Raw genomic sequence first — 11,183 nt, forward strand, 5'->3', positions numbered from 1 at the left:
CTTGGCCGAGAGGAGACAGCTCGAGGCTATGCTAATCCGCACAACCGTGCCACGGGCCGTGTGATCCCACATGGCTGTGTCACCTCAGCCGAGAGGAAGAAGGGCATGGTCGTGTGCTTCCACACGGCTGTGTAGCCTTGGCCGAGAGGAGACAGCTCGAGGCTATGCTAATCCGCACAACCGTGCCACGGGCCGTGCGGAGGCTCCCCCTTCGCTTCCGGAAGAGCTTGTTCTCCGCTTTTTAGCTTTCACTTGCCATCCAAACATTCTGCCAAGCCGTCAATTCCTTCATAACCAACTTATGCCAGTATTTTATATAATATGGAGTGAAGAAACAAACTAAAGTTCTATATGTTCTCCAAATCAACAACTCTTGGATCTCTTTCCATTGTTCCGCCACACACACGCACACCCAACCACTACTCCTGCTGCCTCCTCCTACTCGAGCTTTCCTTTACCTTTATCTGCAGTATAAGGAAATGCAATCTATAAGCAAACGCTTAGTAAGTACCATCTACTCATAAAACAATGCATTAAAAAGGGAAAACATGTTTTGCAAAACTGCTTGAAGGAACACAAAACATGCACTCAATAATTACTCATGCTAAAACCCATAATTTGGAAATATGTACATAGCATGTATTTTTAAATAGACTCATCATGCAAACATCATCATTTTTAAATAGATTTATCATGAGACGTCAACATAAAACCATGCTTGTATTGAAAACAAGTAATGAAAATCATAGACCTTACTATACAATAGAGTTCATCAAAATTGCACCTTATAATCTCTAATTCCCAAACTTAAGAATACTTTCACTTAAATAAATAATGAACTTGGGAAAACTTCATATTATATACTAGTGAAAATAATAATCAACTTGCTTTGGGCCCGACATTATACCACTTTGCGCGCATCCTTAATAAGATCTGAGGTAGTTAATCCCAAACCTATTAAGGTACTACTAGGCGATCTAGGGGCCTAGGGGTGATCTAGGAGTCCACCCATGGATCTTGTGTCCAGTACAATCCCACATCAAAGTAAAATACTTTCTTTAAATATCGCTTTCTTATACTTGCACTAGCTTGTCATTTCAACAAACACCTTGTGTGCACTTAATCCCTCACACTTATAGGGAAGCACTTTAGGGCACTGGAATATATTTCTTAGCCCCAAACTACATGGCAAGCAATCAAAGACCCTCTAAACATGCTCTTAATCCCAACAATTGTAGAGGGCATCTTACATAACATGTCTTATATCTTCTTTAACATGCATATCTCTTAATCATGCATACAACCATAACAACCCACAACAAGAAGGTTCCACTACAACAAAAACATTAAGAGACAACGGTTAAAAACCGTTGGCGTAGGCCTTTTAAACCGTTGTAATTGGCAGTGTTGTTAAAAGTGGCGGGCTACGACAACGGTTTTAAACCGTTGTCTTTGAATGAAAAGACAATGGTTTAAAACTGTTGTTGATTAGAGCATTTTTCTGCAAGTTACAATTGTTTTTGGGGCTACGACAACGATTTTTAACCGTTGTCTTTGAGGGTGATAGACAACAATAATGGTTTTAAACCGTTGTCTTTTAAATTATTATCTTTTAATACCAATATATCATATTTCAATTTAAATATATAATAAAGAATCATAATCAAGAAAGAATATTCCCACATCAATATCAATCAAAATGTTAGTTATACAAGAATTACAATCACAAAAGAAGAAACATATCTCATGTTCAAATAAAATTTATCCCAATACAAATAAATAAATAAACTCTATTTACAACTAATGAACAATAGCCAAAAGACTAGAAACTGTTAATGGTGGTTCATGCCATGTAGGATTGCACTTAATTATTATCAACCCAAGTCCCATCACAATCTTCAACTTGTAGGATTTCATTGGACTCCTCTTTCTCACTTGCTTATTTTTTCATACAAACCTTTTCCAATATGAAGTTGGTGCTGAAGACTTGATAAGGTGCTTGGATGAGAATGTGAAGGGAGACGAGGAGGCAAGCCAAGCCAACCTTGAGGGAAAAGGTCACCCTGTCTGTGTCCTCTCTAGCAAACTCCCACACTTCCATTATCAATTTCCTCATTGATATCGTGGCTTTGCCATTATGATCCTTGGTAGATTTCTTCATGCTTTTTGATTGTGGTGTTGCATTTGGCGGCAAGCAAATGTCGATCTGAATACTGCTACCTTTCTTTCTGTTCATTGTAGTTCTACATGTAAGAAAACAACATCGATAGCACAGGTATAGATGAAAATTTAAAAAATAAAAGTCTATCTATATATCTTACCTGAAGAATAGGGTGATTGTTGATGTATATGAAGCTAGCTCTTTGTTGGTGCTGAAATGAGTGAATGGAGAGATCGACATCAGAGAGCATTTAAAGAGAATTGGTAGATGAGATCATGGTAGTGCATCATTATTCTATTGATTGACAACAGTTCAAGGGAAAATCTAACATGTAAATATAGTTATATAAAGAAGATATTGTAAAACTTACTTGAGTCAAATTGCTAACTTGGATATTGAACCTTTGAATGACTGCAATAATGTTCCTCTTTGGCACTATAGTTTCTTCAATAAGGCTACTTGTTATATATCTATTTAAATACACACTTTAAAATTTAAACAATGTTAAATAAGGTCCAATGCATTATAAACCAAAAATTATAACAAGTATGAGGTCAAAAAAACATTGAACAACAGACATAAATCTTAAATGAGTTTCGTATGCTAAATAAACTCCATCAAGAAGCTACTACTTGATTAAAGGATAAAGTTTCTAGTCTTAGTGAAAGTTCAGGCTCAACTTGCAACTTTAATCAACTTATTCAAGCAATAGCGGATACAACTTAATCAAGGGCTTCATGTAATTCCCACTAATGGGTGATTCTTAATCAACAATTATTATCTCAAAGGAGGGATAAGGGATTCTCGGATAAATCTGTTGTATCATTGCAGAAACTAAGCTCTGATAGGTCTTGTTTCACCATCAAGTTTCTAGAAACAAAATAAAACCATTAGTGTGTTTAAGAAAACAAAGATTTCTAATCTACTTATCTGTCAAGCACCCAAGAAGTATGAGTTTCATCAAGACTAATAATCTGTGAATAAAGTCAATAGGAGATGAAGGACTAAGATTAAGGGCACTTTCAAAGAGAAACAATTATAATGTCAAGCAGAGGGAAAAATATAGAATTAAGTATTCAAATTATACAGTAGCCCAGCACAAGTGACACAATTGACTTCTTCTGAGACAATTAAGATATTAACAGACTTATTTTGCACTCATTTCTATCTCATGAATGTTCCATTAAGAGGGAAAAAGCTAAACTAGATGCAAACTAACCTTTCCATTCGGCATTGCAAGTATTTCTTCGATCCGCTCGATCTCTACGACCAGAAAAATGAGAAGGCAATTAGAAATTATCATAAGAAATCTGATCCATAAAGGAGTATAAAGGAATCTGATAATGTTTACTCGCATTAGAAGAATAAATTATATCATTGAATTATAGCACCAGAAAAACATGCTAATTACATTAATTTTCAATCTCTAAATTCAACACAAGGATGTGCTTACCAGCCTGGAACCACAGGTATCAATTCAAAATTAAATTATGAAAAATAAAATAAATGGGGAAAAAATTGATATATGCCAAATATGATCCAATTGATTTAAATTATGTTCTCGGTATCAATTAACCGGATGAGTAAATTGATTATAATCCATTGATATATCATAAGTAGTGATATTTTTTGATATGCGATGTTTTAATGATTGATATTAAATTCTTATTATCTAAATAATTAAAACATAAGTTTTTAAACTAAAGTGTAGTAGGAAAAAAAAACATATTGCAAAAGCTCTAGGAAAGTGTCTACTTTAGAACTTGTATATGAATAGAGAGGCATGCGATCACAAATGAAAGGACAACAATCAGTTCTATCTCATTTACTTGTGTAGTGCCTGGCCATAATTGAATTATCATGAAAACCTCCAGATCATTCAAAAAGCACACAAGATAAACAAGTCTTACCAACCACATCATTACAGAAAATGGAGCTTTTGCCATAAAATGGTGCATGCAGAGTCAATTTACATCATGAAGGGAGATAAACAGCATTAATTAGCATCCTTTAAATCCACTACTAAAAGGAGATGTTTGATGTTTTTCCCATGAGTGGGACAAGCGAAACAGGAGAACAACAAAGAAAGCACATAGCATATGGTAAGGAACAAAGAACCTGAACATCACTTCCTACCACCACCTCTTAACAAGACACTCAGCAAGTAGAACTACCACATCATGGGGATTGATCCACCAGCAGCCACAATCTGCTGCTCCAGCTACCATACAAAATTTTAGTATAAGATTCATGGCATTACCAAGAATACCTCCAACCTAAGCTACATGATCATTACCTTAAATAAAGTTTCCAACTTGTTCTTCACCAGAAAATACTCCTGCTTAAGTTGCTGTTGACATGTGAGGCATCTACACAAACAAATTTTTTGATAGCAAGTCACTAGATGATTCAAATTGAGTGACCATGAAGACAAACTAACCCTTCGTGGTCCATTTCCTCGCAGTAATTGCGGAAGGCCATGCATACATTTTTAACCCTTTGGACACCAATGCTGCAAGGCGAAGGAAAAAAAGGGATTTTGAATCAATTGCAAGTATCATCTTGTTACTAGCTAGTTTCCATGAGCAAAAGCCAAATCTTGAGGATCTAAAGCATATCTGCTTTAAAAATGAACAAGGAGGAAGAAAACAAAGAACGAAAACCTGGCACTGCTGCCTTTGAACTGGTGAACATGGGCATCCACTTTCTTAAAGTCCATAACCTGCCGATCTCTTGAAAAAGTGTGCAAAATCCAGAAGGGTAAATCCAAAGACCAAGCCATATGTAATGAATGGAACAAGAGTAGGGTTTCGAAGCAGATCACTCACAGGGTCCTGGTCTTCATCATACCTCATGTAAGAGCAGAGATGTGAAGTCAAGATATCTCCTTTGTAGGTTAGTTCGCCTGTTATTTAGCCATCTTGGGGGGCGTCCACTTGCGTCCTGGCCTCCGTCGCGCACGCTCCCATGATCCAGACCCTCGCTGTCACCCTGCGATCGTTCTTCCCAGCTGTTGCTACTCCTGCGCGGCTCCGGTGAGTGAGAGATTGTGAGAAAAGAGGGACAGAAATGCTTAGGGATCGAGAAGGTAAAGGGGGGAATGCGGCGGCAAAAAAACTTTCGGGGAGAGGGAACGAAAAAAAGCGGCGGCAAAAATTGACGAAGGGGAAAAACTGCGAAGGAAAAAAAACACCGATATTCAATATCACTTAATAGACAACGGTTTTCAAAAACCGTTGTCGTAATTCCAAAAAAGCGCACAAAGACAACAGTTTTCAAAAACTGTTGTCGTAGCCTTTAAAAACCGTTGTTGTAGCTCCAAAAAAACATAAATAGACAACGGTTTTTAGAAACTGTTGTCGTAGGTCAAAAAAACTACTAAAAGAAAACGGTTTTTGTTAAAACCGTTGTTAAAAGGCAAAACAACAACGATTTGGCATAAAACAGTTGTCGTTTCAGTGTTATTAAATGAGGATTTTGTTGTAGTGTTCATACATACATAATCGAAGTAACTTATACTACAGGTAAGTAGTACTTACGTACTTTCACTAGATCTTACTATTATGGAGGGTGTAGGGAAGAAAATCCTCTCTTTTGTATACCTTGATCTCCAAAACACCCTTCACGTGCGTACAAACCTTGTGGAATTATCCTCTTAGATCCTCCCCTTGAAGACTTAGAATTTTAGAAACCCTAGTCCTAGATCTTGGCCGAAAACCACAAAGGTGAAGGAGAGGATTTCGGCTAGAGAGGAGAGGAAGAAGAGGGAGATGAAAAGTTAGGTTTTCATCTCATCCTTTCCCTTTTATACCAAGTGGAAGTTGAAGCATCTCTTCACATATATTCTACATATAATGAATTATTTCCTATTGCTCATGTGGTGCTTTACCACCACCCTAATGACAACTTTAGCCAATCATAAATAAGAGGTCTTGGGTTCAATCCTAGCCCAAGGCCATTTATTAATCTATTTTTATTTCTTTTATCTCTTCTTCTACTTCTTTTTGCTGTATTTAAATAGAAGAAATTTATGGGTGTTATAATCCTCCATACCTTATAAAAAGTTCGTCCTCGAACTTAAAACAGTTGTGGATACTTCTGTCTCATATCATCCTCGTGTTCCCATGTTGCTTTTTCATACTGTTGACTTTGCCATAGCACTTTTACTAACAATATCTCTTTGTTCCTCAGATTCTTAACTTCTCGATCTATTATCTGAATAGGTCAACTTTCAAAACTGAGATCCTCTTGAACTTGTACCGTCTGCGGCTCAATCACTTGATTTGCATTGGGAACATGCTTCTTCAGCATTGAGACATGAAAGACATTATGAATAGATGATATTTCCTGCGGTAGTTCCAGCTCATAAGCTACCTTGCCAACTCTTTTAGTGATCATGTATGACCCCAAATACCGTGGACTCAACTTTCCTTTCTTCCCAAACCATATCACTCATTTCATAGGAGCTACTTTGAGGAATATTGAATCCCCAACCTCAAATTCTAGTGGTCTACGGCGCACATCCGCATAGCTTTTCTGCCGACTCTAAGCAGTTTCTATTCTCTGACGAATGTTCTGAATAGTTTTGGTGGTGTCTTCGATGAGGTCTGTCTGGAGTCTCATTTCTTTCTTTTCACCACCTTCATACCAACAAATAGGAGATCTACATCTCCTCCCATATAGAGCCTCATAGGGTGTCATTCCGATAGTAGCTTAATATCTATTATTGTATGTGAATTCTGCTAAGCATAGGTATCGACACCAGCTCCCCTTGAAATCTAAGGCACAAGCCCATAGCATATCCTCTAAAATTTGGTTCACCCGTTTTGTTTACCCATCAGTTTGAGGGTGAAATGCAATACTGAATCGTAACTTAGTGCCAAGAGCTCTCTGAACACAGTCCCAGAAGTGTGAATAAAAATGACCATCTCTATCAGAAATTATGGTTTTAGGAACTCCATGCAACCTGATGACCTCTTTCACATACAATTGTGATAACTGCTCAATAGAGTAGGATGTTCTGATTGCTAGGAAATGAGCAGACTTGGTCAATCTGTCTACTATTATCCAGATTGCATTATAACCATTTTTAGTTCTGGGTAATCCTATTATAAAATCCATAGATATATCCTCCCACTTCCACTCTGGGATCTGGATAGGTTGCAGAACTCCGCCTGGTCTCTGATGTTCTGCTTTAACCCGTTGACACGTCAGATAGGTACTGATGTATCTAGCAACATCTCTCTTCATTCCAGACCACCAGAAGCGTTCCTTTAAATCTTGGTACATCTTGGTGGAACCAAGATGCATTGCATAGGGTGTTCTATGGGCTTCCTCTAGAATTTTCTTTCGTAGTTCTTCTTGATTAGGGACACAAAGACGATTACTATAATATAGCATCCCACGGTCTGATATTCGAAACTCCCCATTTTCTCCTTCTTGTATTCCCTGCTTGATCTTCTGAATATTAGGGTCTTCATCCTGCCCTTTCTGTATATCGTCAAGCAAGGTTGACACTAGTGTCAAAGTGAAGAGCTGCCCAGTAATAATTTCTAGCCCAAAATTTACTACTTCATTCCATAGGGGTTGGGACATGGCAGACAAGGACAATAAAGTTGTGCAAGATTTTCTACTTAGCGCATCTGCCACCTTGTTCACCTTCCCTGGATGGTAGAGGATTTTACAATCATAGTCTATGACTAACTCAAGTCATCTCCGTTGTCTCATGTTTAGGTCTTTCTGAGTGAAGAAATACTTCAGGCTCTGGTGATCAATGTAAATCTTGCACTGAGTTCCGTATAAATAATGCCTCCAGATTTTGAGAGTGAAGACTACTGCTGCTAACTCAAGGTCATGAGTAGGATAGTTCTTCTCATAATCCTAGAGTTGTCTCGAGGCATAAGCGATGACCTTGTCATTCTGCATCAGTACAGCTCCGAGTCCCAATTTAAAGGCATCACTGTAAATATCGAAGCTCTCGCCATTCTCTGAAAGAGTCAGGATTGGAGCATTGGTCAATCTCCTTTTCAGTTCCATGAAACTCTTCTCACAATCCTCTATCCTCTCAAATTTTCTGTTCTTTCTGGTAAGTGCTGCCAGTGGTGAGGCGATCCTGGAGAAGTTCTCTACAAATTTCCTATAGTAGCCTGCTAATCCAAGGAAATTTCTGATTTCACTAACATTCCTGGGTCTATTCCAGTTACTCACAGCTTCTATTTTTGTTGGCTCTACCATGACCCCATCCTTGGAAACAATGTAACCCAGGAAGGACACTTGTTCGAGCCAAAACTCGCACTTGGAGAACTTCGCGTACAACTGTCTCTGCTGAAGAATCTGTAACACTATCTTCAGATGTTCAGCATGCTCTTTCTGCATCCTAGAGTATATAAGAATATCATCTATGAAGACGATCACAAACTTATCCAAGTATGCTTTGAGCACTCTGTTCATCAAATCCATAAACGTAACCGGAGCGTTCGTCACTCCAAAAGGCATGACTATGAACTCGTAGTGTCCATACCTCGTTCGGAATGTCGTCTTCAGTACATCATCTGCCCTCACTTTCACTTGATGATATCCGGACCGCAAGTCTATCTTGAAAAAAATTGTAGCTCCCTTTAACTGATCAAATAGATCATCAATCCTCGGCAAGAGATACCTATTCTTGATTGTTACTTTGTTCAGCGCTCGGTAGTCCACACACATTCGCATGGACCCGTCCTTCTTCTTTACGAACAACACCGGAGCTCCCCATGGTGAGTGACTAGGGCGAATGAAGCCCTTGTCGAGTAGCTCCTGTAACTGCCCCTGAAGTTCTTTCAATTCTACCCGAGCCATGCGGTAGGGTGTTTTTGAGATTGGATGGGTACCAGGGATGAGTTCAATCTCAAATTCAATTTCCCTATCCGGCGCTAAACCTGCCAACTCCTCGGGAAACACTTCCGGGTAGTCACACACGACTCTAACTTCCTCTAGATCTTGATTTCTTTCTTGCTGGGTAGTAACCACATGAGATAGAAACTCGTCACATCCATCGGCTAACATCTTCTGAGCTTTCAGGGTATCTTCTTTGAATCTTCGATGAACTCAAACTTAGACTCTACCTCAGGTTGGAATAGAACCCTTCGCTTATGGCACTCGATGGAGGCACCATACTTGCTCAGGAAGTCCATCCCAAAAATAACATCATAATCAGACATGTTCAGCAAGATCAGATCGCTGTACAGTTCTCTGTCTGAAATTTTGACTGGCACAGCTCGCAGCCAGTGCGTAGACGTCATTATCTCTCCTGAGGGTAGTGTCGTCAAGAATTGTCTGCTTAGGACCTCCGGGGGTATACCTATTCTTTCAGCAAATACTATGGAGACAAACGAATAGGTTGCCCCGGTATCAAATAGCACAGTTGCATATTGACTAAAAATACATATCTGACCTGTGACAATGGTGGAGGCATTTGCTACCTCCTCTCTGGTAAGGGAGAACACTTGAGCATTTGTAGAACTTGGTGGAGCTTCCAGTCTACCTTGGCTAATATGAGGACCCTCCAACGCGGCCTGCATCTGGTGTAGCTCTGCCTGCTTGCCTCCATATTGCACCGGTTGTACAGGAGGAAGGTTGATCTTGGTCGGGCAATTCTTGGCCATATGCCCTTCTTGACCACATGTATAACAGCCACTCGTGCCCTTGCGACAGATTCCAGGATGCATCTTTCCGCAAGTGAAACATGTGGCATACTTAGGTTGCTTGTTTACGGATCCTCCCTTCTTATTACTCCACTGCTTCCTCTTGGAGCTCCCTTTCCAGGTTGACCCATGACTCTGGGGTTTCTGAGTGTCAAAACTCCCTTGACCTTTGTTCTCCATCAGTATTAGCTTCTGCTGCTTGATACTGTTCAGATAATGCTTCGTGATCAGGACACTACTAATCAGCTCTTCTACAGTCTGCGGTCTATTAATTCCACCAGCTACATTCAGAGCTATCTCGGCCTCAGCATCTTGAGCATTAGTCTTACCCTTTCTCTTTCTGTACTGACCAACTTGGGACATAGGCGAGCCAACCTATTGAATTTCTTCATGGCTTCATCTACTAATAAACTTCCTTGTCAGAATTCTGTGAACTCATCGTAATGTTTGTTCGTGACTCGCATATGGAAGAACTCTTCGAAGAACTTAGTCTCAAAGTCAGATCAGGTCATTTGATCTACTTTTCGTTTTGCCTTAACTCGTTCCCACCACATTCTTGCATCCCCAGTGAAGCAGAAGGAGGCACACTTAATCTTTTCTACCTCTGGCCAATCCAGTAGCTCCATTATACTCTCCAGGATTTTGAACCATGCCTGAGCATCCCATGGTTCATTGGTGCCAGAGAAATTCTCTGGTTTCAGTTTTTGCCATTGGATGAGGTATGCTTCTTGCCTCACCACCTTTGTTGGGACTACAGGTGTAACGGATGGTACTTCAGCTATGGTAGGTGTTACCATATTGACTTCCGGTGGGACTACAGGAGGAGCTTGCTGATCAGCAGTCAGGGTGGCAATGACCTGCTGCTGCTCCGCTAATTGTCTCTATAGTTGAGCTACTACTTCTAATAGGTTGGGCTGGGGTGCAGACTCATTTCCCACTGGTTGAGGTTCATTCACTCTCGGCTATCTGGCTGGTCGTCCTCTAGCCATTCTACATATCCATAGACCAACCAGTGAGGTATTTCGTCAACCTATCATCATTCTAATTTACTATTATTAGTACTTCCCTGTATAAGCATACTACTTCCTATCATAAGTACATGATAGCATTTTCATGTATAAGTGTGCTAAATCTGAACAAGCATTCTTATTAATCATAACAGAACTAGATGCATAAAAATTATGAAAACTGTAATTTCTTACTTGGAGGCTGCATAATCAATGCTTGAGGTGTGTGACGGAAGGATGGAACCTTGCTCTTATACCAAACCGTAACGACTGCCTGACTAAAACCCTCCTTAGAGCACGACCGTTACTTTACTCTTTATTTTTTTTTATCCC

At 39.5% G+C, this 11,183-nt stretch overlaps 1 protein-coding gene across 1 annotated transcript; it reads right to left on the reverse strand.

Annotated features, from left to right (window-relative positions):
- Nucleotides 1-4,232: 4,232 nt before the first annotated feature.
- Nucleotides 4,233-4,943, reverse strand: LOC122054758 (histidine-containing phosphotransfer protein 1-like). The gene is made up of 4 exons (XM_042616196.1): nucleotides 4,825-4,943; nucleotides 4,602-4,673; nucleotides 4,458-4,530; nucleotides 4,233-4,382 (listed from the first exon to the last, which is right to left on the reverse strand). The coding sequence occupies exons 1-4, from the start codon at nucleotides 4,941-4,943 to the stop codon at nucleotides 4,332-4,334; spliced, it is 315 nt and encodes a 104-aa protein (XP_042472130.1). The 3' UTR covers nucleotides 4,233-4,331.
- Nucleotides 4,944-11,183: the final 6,240 nt, after the last annotated feature.

The sequence above is a fragment of the Zingiber officinale genome, chromosome 3B (genome assembly GCF_018446385.1).
Source record: "Zingiber officinale cultivar Zhangliang chromosome 3B, Zo_v1.1, whole genome shotgun sequence".
NCBI classification, from domain to species: Eukaryota; Viridiplantae; Streptophyta; class Magnoliopsida; order Zingiberales; family Zingiberaceae; genus Zingiber; species Zingiber officinale.

What these genes read in the sequence shown, in the direction of transcription:
- LOC122054758 (XM_042616196.1), bottom strand. Translation starts at nt 4,943, where the DNA reads ATGGCTTGGTCTTTGGATTTACCCTTCTGGATTTTGCACACTTTTTCA. An exon ending in TTCAAAGGCAGCAGTGCCAG is followed by an intron (nt 4,674 to 4,824) that starts GTTTTCGTTCTT and finishes TTCGCCTTGCAG; the next exon opens with CATTGGTGTCCAAAGGGTTA. An exon ending in GAGGAAATGGACCACGAAGG is followed by an intron (nt 4,531 to 4,601) that starts GTTAGTTTGTCT and finishes TTGTTTGTGTAG; the next exon opens with ATGCCTCACATGTCAACAGC.